Genomic DNA, 17,731 nt, shown 5'->3' with positions numbered 1-17,731 from the left:
TGTTACACGCTGCAACCAATTTCCCTGTTTGCAGTTGCTTATGGAGATGTTGTTGTATAAATTTACTCAACTGCAATGCAGGCTTTGCAAAATCTGTAAATTTGCCAAAATTAAGGAGAATTAAGACTGGTTTCCAATAGAGAGAGAATACGAAGGTGCATTAGCCATTCCCCTTACTCTGACAATGGATTTCTGTTTTTAATTGTTCTTTTTCTGTAATCTAAATGGAAAAATGAACATAAAAATCTGTCTTGTAGTGTTTCTACTAGTTCTCGGACTATGTCTCTGCTGTCACAGCTAGAGAAGATCAATTTGGGCTCTGTATTAGGAGGAGCAGACAATGCCAGATATGTTACCTCAAAGATCCTTCATCTGGTTCAGAGTCAAGGTAAGTATCCAAGTTTTGTGGTTTTAGTACTTTTCCTTTTGAGCCTTTCTTCTTGTATTTCTTCGTTGCGGGACTTTTGATTTCTGTTTCTGTTTGGTGAACTTCATTATCCTATTTTTGTCACTGATTGTTCAAAGTGCCCATGTAAGGTCATGTTTAAATGCCATCTGGTAAAGTATTGGTTACAAATTGTTCTCAAACAGCTATAATTTAAATAATAATTCATATGCATGAGAAGTAGAAGTGTCTGGAAGAGAGATTTCTTACATTTTCTTTTGTTTACAGTTGATTTTTTTTTTTTTTCCTTAGGGCATGACAAGATTATTGAATAAATGAAAGCAAAAATCAGTTTTAAAATTACTTAAGTCTTTTATTTATTACAGTTTTATATACATATATGCAGTTTTCAGTAGACTTTGTTATTTGCACAGTGCAGGTTTCTGATCAATCTGTATATGATTTTTTTATATTTTTTTTTTCCCCCCTGCAAGCTAGTATACTAAAAGAAAAATGGTCTTTTTCTCGCTGGCAGAAAAAACCAGGAAGGAGATGACTTCTAAGGGCTCCACTGGAATGGAAGTTATCCTGTCAACTCTAGAGGTAAATCCTTTTAATCTATGTAGTTACGGGTGCATAGGAAGTTTTCATTTTACCACTGGTCTTCATATTATTAAGTATGTTGTTATCCTAGGTAGTCTTCAAAGTGGGACTGTAATGATTAGATACAGTCTTTAAGTACTCTCTCTTGTGTATAAATATTCTAAGAAATTATTTGTCAACTATCAGTTCTAATTAATACTCCACACTACAAACCAGATTTTAATTGCTTTTGTCATTAATTCAGGCTGTGTAGTGGGATGGTTAGCTGGGTGGTTACATCATAAGTTCTGTTTGATTTAGTGGTGGCAATTTCTTTGAGCTTTAAGTATCTAAACCACTGTATTACACTTCTATATTAAGCAAAGAAATCTCTGTGTTTTTATTGCAGAATACTAAAGATCCTCAAACTATTCTAAATATATTGAATATTCTCATAGAGGTAATTTCTGTTGGTAAGTTTTCATTAAGTAGCAATTTGTGATTATATTCCTGTATTCTTCTGTAGACTTTTGTGGTTTTTTGAAGGTTTGTTTTTGTGTTCGTTTTTTGGTTGGTTTTGTTGTCTTTTGATTATTTTTTTTTCCCCTGATCTTTGCTAAAGCTGATTTGTATACAGAGTAAAAAGCGCATAAAACCTGAAGTCACCTTTCAGACAATCAGACAGAAATAATTTATGTTGCTATAAGCCAAAGTCCAGCATGTTCTTACACAGTGTAGTCACATATGGAGAAAATATTGCTGTTTTAAAGACTTCTTTTATGATAACTTTAACTTAGATTCTTCATTGTTCTTTGGCTTCAGAAATATCAACTAAGGTTTAATTCCTAGGTGGTGGTCGGAGGGCAAACATCTTGGTCAGTAAAGGAGGGACGCAGATCTTATTACAGCTGCTTTTGACTGCCAGCAAAGACTCCCCACCAAATGAAGAATTAATGGTGCTTCTTCATACCCTTCTTGCGAAAATTGGTCCGAAAGGTGATAATAGTACACTTACATAATATGTCTTAATACTTTACAATTTTAGTATTGACACTTTTGAAAATTTTTTTTCTATTATGGTATAAGCATCATCTACGCAGAATTAGTAGAGGAGAGCAATAGGAGTAAAATAGAGGGAAGGAAAGAAGGGCATCTATTTTTCACCAAGCCTTAGCATTATCAATAGAAGGAATTCACAGTTCATTTAGCTTTTGTTTCTTTGTAATAATCAAAATTATTGTGATTGATCTTGTGTTTCTTTGATGTCAGACAAAAAGATTGGCATGAAAGCAAGAATTAATGGTGCCCTAAACATATCATTGAATTTAGTGAAGCAGAATTTGCAGAACCGCAGACTAATATTGCCATGTCTTCAAGTATTAAGAGTTTACTCAACCAGCTGTAAGTATTGCAGACAATTATTTTCTATGTGATATAAAATATTTTTATATTTTTTTCTAGATATAAATATTTTTATATTTTTATCTAGATATGGTTAAAATATTGGATCTAAATGTTGTTTAATGTTAGATGGTTTAATATTTTTTTTATCTGAGAATTTGCTTTTTATATCATCAAATTGCTTAAATTCTAGTAAAAGCTGTGAAGCATGTTTATACATCTTTTTGTTCAGTCTGTGTGTGTGTATATATGGTTTATATAGTTGGCAGGGTTAACAGTGGTATTGGATGTGTGGAATTTTGAGTCATCTAATTTTCATCAATGGTGATGCTTTAAGGTCGAAACTAGAAAAGCTAACATTGTGCTTGCAAAAGCACTTCATATTAAATAATTATTCTCTTTATTATACGTGCTCATAGTTCTTTTGCTTTTCATTATTTCATTCTTGATTGCTAAATTGAAATAGGAATTACTGCTAAATTAAAACAGGAAATACTTTACTTCTTTATTTAATGTTTCCTTTATTCCTTGTGTTGAAGTACCCTACTAGTAGACTAATGTTCTTCCACAAGAACCTAATTCATTGTTTGGGCAGGCAGTAGGAAGCTGATGAAAAGAATGTAATTCTTGCTGTATCTTTACTGTCAGATTCTCATAAGTTTTCTTTTGAGTTCCAAATGGCCATTAAACCTCTTAAAAATTGTGAGAAATTGAAAACATAAACACATTCCTCCAAGAGATTTGATTTGATGATCTCTAAGTTATGTTTTCAGGACCTTCATATGAGCACCTATAATTCATGAAGTCCAACTACTTTCAAAACGTGAAAGAATTAATTCTGTTGGGCTGTCAGATAATGAGCTAATATGGTACAAAATTTAGGAGTTTAAGACTGATAGTTCTTAGCTGAAAACTTGCTTCATCCTGAAAATGGGGAATTGTACTGAGTCTCTAATTTAGATTGTGCTTAGATCAGTGGTGTATTTCTGTATTTCCCACTCATTCTAAACCGAAAAAAGTAGGCATTTATTACATTCTGATGTATATTTCGTTTAAATTTTGTTTAAAATTTTGTGTACAGTTACTACCAAAATAGAGTTCTAACTTTTCTTAGGTATCAGTGGTGTGATGCTGTTTATGATGATGAAATTGCTACTTGGGTTCAAGTACTAAATTCTACAGTATAACAACATTCTTGTTATGTTGAAGTCAGTTCTTAGTTGCTCTCTCTCTCTCTATTTTGTTAGGAGTGCATATTCCTAATCTCAGTTGGGAATTGAATTTCTGTGCCTGTTTCAGCAGTTTGTATTTTCAGTGAGCATTTGGCTTCAGTCATATGTATATCCAGTGTCCATTTCTTGAACATAGGTTTTGGTTGGTTGGTTTGTTGTTTTTTTTTTTCCTGAGAACATATATGCAGAACATGCAGCTCAGGAAGCCTTGTATATATTACCATTTCTAAATTTTACAGCTAACACTTGGCTTTCACATCCAGGTGGACATACCTGTCTATCACTATACAGAAGGATCATAGCAAGTCATAAAACTCAATAGACTTGAAATTGAAGAAACCCTGCTGTCTTGATAAACTGTGAGATATTTTGGAAGAAAATTCTTTTTATGATGTACCTTAATAACAAAGAAAGCAGAAGTGTGAGCTGGAATATGTACATAATTTTATGTGTAAAGTAATAATTTTTTTTTCCTTTCCAGGTTTTATCAGGATTGGATTGTCACAGTAATTACGTTCAGAGTAGTGTCTGCTTGTCATGATATGTCTTCAAGCACAAACATGTCTAATATTTTTGTACCTCAGAATTAACTCACATGTAATTTAGTTTAAGTAGATGGATTTTTACTTTTGCCTTTCTTATATTGTCTTAAAATGGATTGTTTTTAACTCTTCCAGCTGTAAATGCAGTGTCCTTGGGAAAGAATGGAGTTGTAGAACTGATGTTTAAGATCATTGGCCCTTTTAGTAAAAAGAACACTAGCCTTATGAAGTAAGTAAGGTCTCTTTAATATAATATATAGAAAATATTAGATATTTTTCGAAACTTGTAAATGAAAAATAATATTAGAGAAATCAAATTTCACTTGTATTTGAAAGTTAAAGGGTGTTTAGAGGGAGAACCACAAAGATAATAGTTTGACTTTACCCAGTAGAGTAACACAAAATATTTGAATTTCTAGTTCAGTACTGGTAAAATAATATAAATGTTACTTTTTGTCTATAATGTTCCTGCATGGAAACTGTATAATAGTAATCCCCGGATCAGGACAAACGGGTCAAGACAGTCCCATCATTTTTCAATTTGTTGAATTGGCTGCCACACCTCCTTTGTGTTTTTAAAATGACACTATTTTATTTTGCAATAGAATTTTCCTTTTGTTTTACTTCGAAGCAATTCCTAGACTCTCAGAGCAAACCCATAAAACAGAATAGGAATATCTACAATATCTGTCAGTTGGCTATTATGTTAAAAAAAAAAAAAAACAAAACCTAAAAAATCATTGTATATCTTAACATGGTGATTTTAATTTCCCCTGACCCCTCCCCCGTTTTGGTTGGTTTTTTTTTTTTTTTCTTTTTTTAAGAATTTAAGGTAAAAATAGATAAGTGGATAGCCTTTCTTTATACACTACCACCTTTTTGAATTACGTAACTGGAATTTTTCATCTTGTTAGCAAAATAATACTCTCACATGGTTCATATTCTAACTTCAGTACAAATAAAAATTAGTGCTGTGTTATCTGAATCTGGTATTTGTGATCACTGGAGTGGCTTTTTAGAAAACTGCCCTGTGCCTTTAAGCTCCAGCTAAAATTAGGCATATGAACTTAGTATTCCATGATGTGAGTAATCATGATATCCTTGTTAACAGGCTTCGCACATCTGATTTTAGACTATCTGTGCAAAGGGGGTAAAAATAAGTATATATGTTTTCAAGTTGTACAGCTTGATTTAATTGAGGCAAGATCTTTGCGTACAAGAAAAATCTTATACTGACAATCTTGTATTGTAGTACAGACTGATGAGCATTACTCTTCAATATTCACACAGTGCCAGTTTTCACCTACGGTTTTCTAAAATAATGTCCTTTGCTGTGTGGAAGTACTTGTTCTGCTGCTGCATAAAGACATGATTTTCAGAAGTATCTCATCCACTGAGTATTGTTCATAAACATTACATTGTCATGGGTTTTTTTTGCAAGGGCTCATAGCTTGTACAGCCATTGCATTGATATTTTTAAATTTCACCATTGAATTTCAGTAATAGCAGAAATGCATGACATTTTAGTGAAATCAAATTTTAAAAGCAAAGTCTATGATACAGTGCAACCCAGAAAACATGAGGATAAGTGCTAAATAAATATATTAGAAGTAAATATTTTATATAGCTTTGCACTGTTGCAGATTAAGCTTACTGGTTGGTTGCTGTTTTGACTTTTCTTGTTATGTTGACAGGGTTGCTTTAGACACACTTGCTGCATTGCTAAAATCAAGTAAGTGAATACAAGAAACTGTCAAGTTGAGATATATATATTTGTATGTATTCATATATATATATGCAGAGCAAAACTAATATTAAATCTGTGGCCAAAAGAAAATCAAGGCTATGAAGTTTAGAAACAAGGCTACAATTTTATCTGCAGTCCCTCTATGCTCTAATATTTGTGTGTTATATACACATATGTTTAAAAATCAGTTACTGTTTCTTCAGTTATGCAGCAGAAAGCCAGTGCTGATTCTGCAGAACTGATCTGGATATGAGGTGGAGAAATAGCCTGTTGCAGTCACTGACCTCTTCAGTGCCCTTCAGTAACAGATATCTATAGCTTAACTCCTGTGCATCATCTTTATAACATGTCTGAAAATACCTGTTGGATAGCAGGGGAAAATACAGAGTTTCTTCAGGTACCTTTCTGAGTAATTAGGTCTTGGGTCCTAATGACAAATCTGTCAGTGATGCTCATGAACTGGAACTAGGGGTAACGGAACAACAGTCTTTTCCCAGACATTACCTATCTCGGCTAGCAGCAAGGGATCCTGACAAATGTCATCTCGGCAGATTTTGTACCAGCATTGTAACTGTCAGGGATTAAAATATCTTTCTCTCCAAACAGTTGTATAAGAGCTACAGCATTCCTAATTTTAGTGGGTAAGAGCTGATGTGTGATCAGATTTGCAGAAAGCCATTTCAGACAAATGACAGTAAAATTCTGTACTGATTATTACAGACTGCTGAGTTTTCTCATGTTTGATCAGTGTGATGCCTTGGTTTTACAGATTTGTGTATCTACTAATTTTGGACTGTCTTCTTGGGAAATTTAGAGAAAGAAATACTTCCTAATTATTGTCAGTATTCTGTTCTGTGAATTGGCAGTTAAATTTTAATGTTAGGGAAAGAAAATAAATTTATTTTGAGGTCTTACTCAGTCCTGAGGGATTCTGGCATTGCAACTTCCTGCACTTTATGTAAGTAAATCTTTTCATCAAACCACTAATCTCTGGTGTGAAAGAACCAGTTGTCATACTGGTTACGCAGTATTTTGGGTAGAGGTATTTTGATTTTATCAAATATGAATGATAGTTGCTGTAAAACTGTATGAATTATAAGTGTTAAGACATTTGTTTCAAATCTTGTATCTACACTATCTGTGTGGACAGGTATGCCAAGAAAATATGTTATTCTGAAGAATGTAGAGTAGACTACTCGTAGAGTAGACTACTGACCTCATTTATTCAGTAATTTCTGTTTAGATTGATGTAAAACTGCTAAGCATGACTAAAACACTAAATGAAACAATTCAGTTACTTGAGTAAAAAAAATAATTTTGATTTGAATTTTGATTTTATTTGAAAGTAATATTGAAGTCATTAAGCAATTTTTAATTTTCTTTCCTAACTTTTTTTTCTTTTTAATAAAGAAACAAATGCCAGGAGAGCAGTAGACAGAGGATACGTGCAGGTGCTTTTAACGATTTATGTTGATTGGCACCGTCATGATAGTCGACACAGATATATGCTGATACGTAAAGGTGTTTTACAGTGCATTAAAAGTGTTACAAACATCAAATTGGGAAGAAAAGCGTTCATTGATGCCAATGGGATGAAAATTCTTTATAACACCTCACAAGTAAGTTCATCTCGGTTGGATTTTTGTGGTGTTGTTTTTGTCTCCTTGACTTAAGAAACAGATCCTTACCTCACATGTGTCATTGTTCTTTTATTATGTTTATGGTCATACCTGATTATGGGGTTAAGGATTATTTTCTGTACTTGACTAAAGTGAAATGAAAGAGTAGAGAATTAGATTAATATTTGCCATTATTTGGCTGTGACTGTCTCTGGGAGGGGCTGTCAATCTCAATTTTTAAAAATGTCTTAATTTTGAAGTTAAGATTTTAAAAATATGAATTTGAGCTGATTGAAATTCTTTTGGCCTTCAAAGAAGACATTAGTAAAAATTATTGTAAACAAAATACTATAAGTGAATTCTAGAAATCTGTAAAACAAATGTAGTTTCACTATTAGTTTGAGAGATTATTTTCTTTTCTTCATTATTTTCCTGTTAACAGGAGTGCCTTGCAGTAAGAACTCTTGATCCCCTTGTGAACACATCCAGCCTAATAATGAGAAAATGTTTTCCTAAAAATCGTCTTCCATTACCAACTATTAAAAGTGCTTTCCATTTCCAACTCCCAGTTATTCCTGCCAGCGGTCCTGTGGCTCAACTGTACAATTTGCCTCCTGATGGTATGGTAATTTTGTAATGTTTTGTCTTTGAGTATGTCTAACATTGCTTTATGTAAGGTAAAATCAATCTCAGTTATTGGTGTTTTCCACTAAAACTTGGACTCTGAGACTCTTCTCAGATAGCAAGGGGTCTGTGGCTCTTCGTGTGGAGTGCCAATTTATAATGTTAAGTTTTAACAGATGAAAATTTTGTCCGCACATATGTGGTTGTGTTTCTGAGAGACAAAAAATAAAACAGGAGCAAAAATGTGATTTTTGTCAAACTCTGAAGTGTAGGTTGTAAATACTAGCCAACAAACTTAAATGGGCTCTCTTTTTAACTTGCTTATCATATACATTCTCCCATGTGATCTGTCATGTAGTGTACATTCCAATTTTTAGGCATGTATATTCGTTTATTTCTTTCTGTTAGTCTGATAAGTTGGATGTAGTGAGTTTTGATTAATGTGCTGTTTTGAAGCATTGTTGTTTTTTGTTTACTGTGGTTATTCCTTCATTTGTATGATGAAAAAGGTAGAACTGCTTTCTCAGATGGTTGCAGCCTCTTAGGCAACACTTGTCTGCAAAACATTTGTATGCTGCTTTGTATGAAATAGGTTCATCCATTTTTTGGCACCTTTCAATATTTTTGGATAATTAATGTTTAATGCATTTTCAGATATGGTGAAACAGCTTTGTACCTAGGAAAGCAACTGATGAAGTTGCTGTTAGAAACTTACTCTAAAATAAAGAGGCAAAGTCAGACTTTTTGATATTTTCTTGTTCATAATATCTCCTGAAACAGATGTGGTAGGTCTGAAAGAAGACAGCTTTCTGACTGAGTCTAGCTCAATTCAAGTGGGTCAGACTCAAACTGCAGGAATTTAGAGTTTCTGTTTTGTCTTCAAAGTAGAAAATGGATTTAGAAGTGTGTTCCAAAATTCAATGGAAATGAAGCCTCTACTTAGTACAGTAATTTTTATATTCTGTAGCATCTATTTTGAAGTAGACTACTGATAGTTTGGGTTTTTTTGATAGGTTTGTTATCTATCAAAAAAGAAATGAAAAACCTAAGGAAATAGGATACACAGGATTTTGGTTTTATGGCAAACTTGTGTACCAAAAGACATGTAGTATGTTGGGATGGGTACTACTCTGAGTTTATTAAAAGTATAATATTATATAATCAGCATTGTAAAAGCAATATGTGTAATCATTGTGAATACACTAGAAAATCAGTATAGTTTGTAAACATCCAAGTGAGCCTTTTACTGACAACCAGCAAATTTCCTGCATGAAAAACAGTCTCAAAAAAACAAAAAAAAAAAACCAAACCCCAGCATTCAAACTGCATGCATTTTCTAGAAAAAGATAAAATCTGCCACTAGTAAGGAATATCTGCCAAAACAAGCAGTTAATGCCCACTTTCACATATTAGGGTGTTAGTTCAATTTTCATCAGTCATGTAAACAGTTAGTTTGCTTCTTGTTTTTTGTTAAAGAAAGAGGAAATCCTAGGTCCTTCAATGTACTTGGTCTCTAACTCAAGTAGAAATTAGTCATTAGTGTGCAAATAGTTTCACATGTATAAAAAAAAAATAACATCTTGCTGTATGTTTTGGGGGTAAAATTTAGTTCCCAACATGTCATACTAAGTAGCTGCAGTGATGATTCCTTGAGTGTTTTGCTTAGTAGGCACCATTTAAGCAAAACAAAAAGTGTGAAGAGGGTGCTTTGTCCCACTGTTCCCTGATACTAGGTCAATACCAGCTAGTATGATTAAAAGCTGTGAAGACATCAATTATTTTTGGATGTGGTCATTATTACTAACTTTGGGAAAAGATGTGAGAGCTGTCTCATTTTGTGCTGTCCTCAAGAGGTGCTGAGATATTCTTGGCATATCCACATTGTAAAGTATTACTAATGGCTATCTCCTGACTTGCTGAGGTAGGGCTTTTTCGGGTGTTGGATGTTTTTTGATTTTTGTTTTGCTTGTTTAAACCAGAGATCTTTGTTTTGACTGAAAACTGTATGGAAATGTAATAAATTGAGTCTGCACTATTGTCAAACAAGCAAGTTGTTTTTGGTTGTTTTTTTTTTGTAAATCTGGTAATAGTGATTAATATTTACTATTTACTCATTGTTTTTCACATTGTTTTTTTTTCAAGTGGTAAATAGAAAAGAAAAACCTGGAAGATAGAATTTTTTTTTTTAACATATGTATAGGATTAAGTATATAATCTGCCTTGAAACTTTTTTTGTCACAGTGGATGATGTAGTAGATGAAAGTGATGATAACGATGATGCAGAAACAGAATCAGAAATGGAAACTGAAAATGATGATAAGGACCGACATTTCAAGGTTGGTATGAGAAAAAATTAACAGGCAAAAATCAGACATAGCAGTGTTTTTTTTTTTTTTTAATTGTTTGAATCATGCATACAGCTATGTTTTCAGCGTTAAAATGACTTTGAGGAAGTTTTCAGGGCAGCTTCTAAAATTAAAAAAGTTCCTGAAACCAAAGGTGTATGTTTCTTGAAAATATCAGCATTTATTGTTCAGATTGTTTCAAGATTTTTATCAAAACCGATTTGCTTCACACTTGGTATGACAGGAGTACAGTGGAGCAGAACTGCAAACTCTTAGCAGTATTCTTTTTACAACTTGTATTTCTCTCAGCCTGCTCTTCCCACCTAAGCTGCTTAGTATGCAGTAGCTGCTCTAACTTTTTCCATCAGTCTGTACTGGGATTGACTAGGTAAGTGTTTTAGCAAGGTAATATTGAAGTCATCCAACTGTAGAGGTAGAGACCAGACTTTGCACTGTTGTATCACTTTGGAAAGTGTTTGCTGCTGATCAGGACATCAAAGGACATTTGGTCACAACTACCTTATTCTGTATTTTTATGTTGCACACACTCAGGAGTTAATTGAATTGTGTGTCCGTGGACTGAAATGGCAAATTATATTCAAGGCTGTCATAAGCCCTTAGGAAGGGAGTATCTTCTACAGAAGCACTTACTCCTTTGACACTGCAGTCAGATGAAATCTCCACATTTGAGACTGCAGTAGTTGGATTATCATGTAGTTTGATGTCTGTGTATAATACGTTTGGATGACAGCAAGAAAATGGAGATGTTTGTAGCAGTTCTGTTGAAATAGAAGCTTTGGCGTGATAATAAAACTGAGTTGCTTAAACCTTCATGGTGAAAAGTGCAGTTCAGCTAGTTTTAAAAGAGTGATACTCAACTTTTAAAGCATGGCTATGTCAGAAGTAAAAGGTAAACATAATTATTTTACAAGTTTATTAATTCTGGATGCAAGATTAATTTGTTCCGGTGCTCTTTCAGAATGACGATATTGAGACTGATATTAATAAACTGAAACCTAGACAGGAATTGGGAAGACCCTTAGAAGAACTGAAAATGTATGAACGATTCTTTCCAGAACTTTTAGAAAACTTTCAGGTAAAGTATATGATTCCCAGGACATTCCTCATCATGATGGGTTGTCTCTGGAATACACTTCGACATTCTTTTTTTGAGTGGATAGTTCCTCTAGCCAAAAAGTAAGAGTGCATATGAGAGTGCTAAAAAATTATTTAGTTAAATGTTACTGGTTACTTTAATCTGTGTGAGAAGGGGACTGTGGGCAGATACAAAGGAAAACTTTTCTGATGTCTTATTATGGCATACAGCAGAAAGTAACAAAGGACATAGGATTTTGACAAAGATTCATTGTATTAGGTATTTCCATAAATGCTGTGCACCTCTTTAAAGTAGTTGGTTAAAATATCTGTAGAATTACATTGAGTTAATAATTTGATATTGATGAACTACTTGTTTGTCACTTTGACACTATCTTCTTGTAAAAGTTAAAACTTCATTGCTACGTTTTTGTAAGTTTAAAATATAATAACTGTCATTTTTTAAATTACACTTATTTGGACTATTGCAAAGCATATCTCAGAAATGATGAAAGAGGTTTCTGATACAAATGAAACTTTAGGAATGGTTTACTTTTTTTTTTTTTTAATTTTTTTTAATAGTTTTATTTTTTTTCTCTTTTATTTTTCAAGGAATGTGATTTAGTTTCCAAGGAACCAAAGCCTTTTATACCTGATGCAAATCTGAGTGGACCTATTGTTGTTCCTACAGCGGGAGAGGAGTACTCTACTGAAACAAAACAGTCAACAAAAGGAGATGCTTTGAAGGAGAGCAGTCCTGCATTGACAGAGGAATACAATAGAAGGCCAGCCTTTCTGGAACTACCAAAGAAAGACAGTGTCAAAGACAGCAGTTTACATCAGCAAAATGATCAAAGAAACCTATCTCCATCCTGCCAGTGTCTAAGCCAAGAAATTGTGAAAGGCTTAGACAGAATGAGTTTGCAGAGCAGTGCAAAAAATGATCAGTATTACAGTACAGCATGTGTAATAAGGAAAGAAAGCAAAACTAGCCTTACCACACTTGCTTGTAGTAACCCTTGTGAACATGTTTCACCCTGTGGAAGTAGCCTCTTTGAAGGATCATCTGTCCACCTGGGAAAACTCTGCTGCACTGGAGTGGATTCAGAGGAGGAGGATTCCAGATCTAGTTCACCAGGGGAACAAGTTATGCTTGAAGTTTCTGATGTATCACCAGTTCATGACTGTGATCTTTATATTGAAATGGTAAAAACCACGAAGTCTATTCCTGAATATTCAGAAGTGGCCTATCCAGATTATTTTGGCCATATTCCACCCCCATTTAAGGAGCCTATTCTGGAAAGGCTATATGGGGTGCAAAGGTGAGTTACCACACTCATTTTTTGTTGTTGTTTTCATTCTTTTGAGAAACAACCTTTACGGTAAGATTAACAGGCACATATATAATGTTTACTTTGGCATCTAAATTTACTTCCAGTGAAAAGCGGTTTGGAGGTAGGTGGGTAGGCATTGGTCAGTGCAGAGCCATAAACGAGAGCACAGTCTGATTCTGTAATTGTTAATTCTGTAATTCAGTTTCAATACCAAGTTTAATTTATAGTCTCCCTTTCTGCCTTCTCATTATGCCCATTTAAGTTTTGCAGTACGTAAAAGAACAAAACAACCCACAAAAAGCCCAGGCAAACAAACCAAGTAACCTACCTGAATGCTCTCTTCAGGTCTTAACAAAGATATGACTGTTAATAGTTTAATGATATTTTAACTCTTCTCTTTGCTAACAAAGCTATCTTTCAAAAATATGTAGTGGGAAAAATTAAGAAATAAATACACTTACATGTTTGGTTTTAGTGATTGCAGTATAACAGATTTTAGAGGTAACAAAGGATGAGGATGCAGTTTGTGTTAGATCCTGCAGAATGACACACAATAAATACAGAATGAAAAATAAACCACAAAAAGCAATGCAACACACTCACTTCTTTCTTCACTAAGAGATAATAGAAGATGGTGGAGGGTGATGTGACTCTTAAGAATAATTTCCAGAGATAGTATGAAGAGCTGGCTCATATGCACAGTAAGTTCTAAAAAAAAAGATTAACATGTTAGCAGAACATGTAGGAGTAGATATGAGACCTTGCCACTTGCTTAATTATTAGATTGAGTGCCTTCAGCTTTATAAATTTAACCAATTTTATGAGATTCTTCATATTTATGCTTAGCATTAAAGTGATTAAGAAATGAAGTGTTTTTAGGTTGTCTAGTTAAAAACCTCCAGGTGTTTCACATGTCTCATAAAAAAGTGATCTTTCTATAGAAATGGCCAAATGATGAAACATTAGTGATACAATAAGTATACTGTTACTAGAAAGCACCATTCAGTGTTGTCAGAGAAGAATCCTCCCTATAAGCTTATTTTTTAGAAAGATTCTGATAAAGACGAAGAGATAGCCTTGAATCAGAAATCACCTAAGAACTGCATTTGAAGAAAATCTTGCAAATTGTCATGACGGTTTTGTAGTACTTAGTAATTCTGAATCTTCCAGAGTAAAGAGTGAAGCCAGATAGAATTTGGCATTCTGATGCTCATTCTTCTTAAATGTAAAGCACTGTATTAATTCTCACTTTTAACCAGAAACCCACAAGTGTTTATACATAAAGCTGATTTCTAATTCTGGAGTATATTTTATTTTAACTCGAAAATCTCTTATTTTTGTTGTATCTTCTGTGTTGAAAGTAACTTTTTTAGGTCTTGTGTGAAACAAGAATGAAATATCAGGTAATATTGCTAAACTTGAATAAAAAATCCTGCATCACCTTTTTAAGGTATGCTGTTCCAAGAATTCAGTTTTCTACAAGTGACTCAGTCTCATTACTGCACTGTGAGAAATTTCTGAGAATGGAACCTGTTTATAAAGGGCTTAATCTTTTTAGGAATTTATAGTTTATAGGAAGATGGTGAAAATTAATTTGGTAGGAGACATGCAGAAGCTTTTCAGTCTTCTACAAAGCTGTGTCTGAACTTTTGGCATTCAGTGGGATTTGTGTTCTCCTTAATGTAAGCAGTTAGTTTTTCAGCTAAGTCTTCTTTAGAAAACAAATGGTTGTCTTAATACATCCTTGTAATTTAAAAAAATGTTCAGGAGGGCTGAGGTGGGACATTTGTGGGTTTTCTTTATACTTTTATTAGACAGATGTGATGTGGGATGTTTTGGTTTTTTTTTTAGTCTTCTGATATGCTTGGAGTTGCAATGTTTTTGAATTTGTGCCTTGGAGTGCCTTTGTTTTTTCATTTACATTTAGTAACATGTAATTTTCACAAAATGTTTCACCCAGTTATTATTGTTTGGAAAAATGTCATCGAGAGTGACTGAAGTATTTTATATTATTCTGCCTTTTAGGGAAGAAAATTATAAGTTTGGGTTTAAATTCCTACTTTTTTCTATTCCTGAAATTTTAGATTGTTTTTTGCTCTACACTTTAATTTTTTCTAATCATCTCACACTTAGAAGTGATTATCAGTTAAATCAGGATCCACAGAGGACTAATCTATAAACAGAGAGCTCCACATCAAAACCAGTGGGTGTTTTTTTTTTTTTTTTTTTTTTCATTTAATTATCTTAAATAGCTTCTCTTTCATCTTGATTTTTGGAACCTGAAAATGTCAGCTACTGCTTTTCCTTTTCATATGCATCTTGAATACCATTTCTTTTCTTTTGTCTACACTGATTATTACTATGGGTTTTGAATGCCTGATATTAATGGATTTTGTCTTGGCAAAACTCTTGGGATGATACGAAGTATTATGACCCCTTAGAGCTGAGGCACACTGTGATCTATGGAGTTCTGTAAGATCAAGTGCAAGATCAAAAATCTTTAGTTCTGCCCTGAGCGGAACCTCATCAGATAGATTGTGGTGAGTCAGCCTCTACAATTTTGTCAATACATTAGACTTGTGGCTTGTTTTCCAGTTTTAATTTAATAAGAGGCACTGGAGTTATGCATTTACCTTCTTTTTATCATTTGTTAACAATGTTTATTTTAATTAAATAGAGAATTTTCAGCCTGAATGTACTTTACTGCTCTGTTCTTGTATTATTCATTGTTAATCTGCCTCCTTTTCTTCTTATTGCAGGTGCTGTGCAAGCTTTTCCACACAGCTCTGCCACTATATTTCATTCTTGAACTGCAACACATTCTTACTTTTCCAAACCAGGACCTAGATACTGCCAGTTGTGCAATGGTTTTATGATCTGGATAAACATACACCTGATATTTGGCTGACATCACCAAATTCACTCTTACTTGTTACCTAGTCGATAAATGAACCTAAATCTCCAGAGGTGAAAAGCTAGTGCACTAACACACTCACTGTACAACCTACTCTCTAAAACTCTTTAATTTTAGTTATGGTAGGACTCATTTAAGTTACTAATGTTATAAGGTGCTGTCCTTGATTAAAGCATTAACATAAGTAATGTTTGAGTAATTTGTGCTTCTACTATAAAGTATGAAGTGGTGCATTTTTCTGCATAAGATAAAACCCGTTGTGTGCATGAAAACTCAGTTCCCTCACGTACAAATAGTGGACTCAGTCAGCTGTGAATGCAGGTGTTTAAACTTAAGAACACTTGCAGTTTGTGCACATAAGTGGGGGTGATGCTGCGATCTCTCTGAAAATCTGTCTCACTGTCTTCATATCAACTTTGTAGTTTTCATCGTCGTATGCGGCAATTCCTCTTTTGTAGTTGGAAACACTATTAAACAATTTAAATGAGCACTCTGCTTGATATTGTAGGACAAAAATATCCCAAGATATTGAAAGACTGATTCATCAAAATGACATTATAGACAGAGTTGTTTATGACCTTGATAATGTGAGGTAAGTTTTTTAAACTTACTAATTTAGACTATCTAAAAACTATATTCAGTGAATACACTAAGCCTGTTCTACTTTCTCTCTGATATGATTTGTAATATTTAAAGCAGTACTATTATGACGGACTTCAATGAATGTTTAATCTAATGTAACAGCGTTTCTGCTATCCAGGCTGTATTTAGAGGAAGGTTCAAAATAATTTCTGAATTACCTAGTGAGGGCTAAAATAAACTTAATGAGTTTGGAGTTTTTTAATTTTTTTTTTTTTTTAATTTAAGTTTGTTCATTTTGGTCCCTTTTTTTACTTACAGTTGTTTGGTACTAGAGGAAGCAGATGTTTTGAAGTTTAATTCCAAATTTGAATCTGGAAACCTGCGCAAAGTTATTCAGATCAGAAAGTAAGATATTTCAACTTTTTTTTTCCACACAGAAGGCCTTTTATTTCTGCTTCTTAAAAAAACATTTATTTGGTTTTGTTAATCTTTAGAAACGAATATGATCTAATTCTGAACTCGGATATAAATAGCAATCATTATCATCAGTGGTTTTACTTTGAAGTCAGTGGAATGAAAACTGGCCTTGGTTACCGGTTTAACATCATCAACTGTGAAAAGTCAAACAGTCAGTTTAACTACGGTAAGATACATTTCCCATACTTTGTGAAGAAATACGCAGAAAAATATCTGTATTAGACAGCTCAGCTGTTTCCTTCCCTCTGCCCTGAGATCAGCCGTATATTCATGTTGTCAGATCAGATTCTTTTTTAAAGCATTACTAGAAAATGTTTTAACAAGTTTCAGTTGAAAAGAAAAAAAAGTATCTTAAAACAATGGCTGTCTGTTTTTAAAATGAAGTTTTCTTGTAAGGGAGGCAAAAGCAGAAGAAAATTACTGGTGGCTGCAGCTAAAATTTGTCCTAAGACCATTCATTGGGTGGTGGGGGAGAGGGGGATAGATACCAAAGCCTGTTGATCCACACAGGCACAAGAAGAATGACAGCTGTCATCATTAATCCCTTTCTGAATAGAGGTATATTTTCAGATGTGAAAGTAAGCGGAGACATTCTCAAACTGTATTGTCTCATTGATTGGAAGAGAGGCACATTATTTGAGAAGGGAAAGTAAGTCTCCTTTGAAATGCTGGGCATCGTATGTGACCCTTGCAGTCTCCAGCGAGTAGTGCTTGCTGCTTGTAACTCATGCGAAAGTACTGTCTTAGTGAATATGCCTGTCTGCCACTTTGTCTGGGTGCTGTGTGTGTGTGTCATTCAGCTTAAAACCATTTGGTCCGTGGTTTGTTTGGTTTTTTGTTTTTTGTTTTTTT

General features: G+C 33.7%; 1 protein-coding gene across 1 annotated transcript in view; it reads left to right on the top strand.

Moving 5' to 3' along the window:
- The window catches only part of AGTPBP1 (ATP/GTP binding carboxypeptidase 1), a gene marked incomplete at its 5' end in the record, with an annotated part of 70,905 nt that overhangs the window by 26,897 nt on the left and 26,277 nt on the right, over window positions 1–17,731 (top strand). The window contains 15 exons of the mRNA XM_080638310.1: window positions 258–388; window positions 921–988; window positions 1,377–1,440; window positions 1,817–1,963; window positions 2,237–2,368; window positions 4,278–4,371; window positions 5,837–5,874; window positions 7,300–7,508; window positions 7,951–8,128; window positions 10,374–10,468; window positions 11,457–11,573; window positions 12,185–12,894; window positions 16,329–16,412; window positions 16,721–16,807; window positions 16,897–17,045. Of these exons, the coding sequence (XP_080494436.1) occupies window positions 258–388; window positions 921–988; window positions 1,377–1,440; window positions 1,817–1,963; window positions 2,237–2,368; window positions 4,278–4,371; window positions 5,837–5,874; window positions 7,300–7,508; window positions 7,951–8,128; window positions 10,374–10,468; window positions 11,457–11,573; window positions 12,185–12,894; window positions 16,329–16,412; window positions 16,721–16,807; window positions 16,897–17,045 (2,303 nt within the window). The remainder of the gene's footprint in view (window positions 1–257; window positions 389–920; window positions 989–1,376; window positions 1,441–1,816; window positions 1,964–2,236; window positions 2,369–4,277; window positions 4,372–5,836; window positions 5,875–7,299; window positions 7,509–7,950; window positions 8,129–10,373; window positions 10,469–11,456; window positions 11,574–12,184; window positions 12,895–16,328; window positions 16,413–16,720; window positions 16,808–16,896; window positions 17,046–17,731) is intronic.

The sequence above is a fragment of the Psittacula echo genome, assembly GCF_963264785.1.
Source record: "Psittacula echo genome assembly, chromosome: Z".
NCBI classification, from domain to species: Eukaryota; Metazoa; Chordata; class Aves; order Psittaciformes; family Psittacidae; genus Psittacula; species Psittacula echo.
This window is presented reverse-complemented; position numbering and strand designations above follow the sequence as displayed.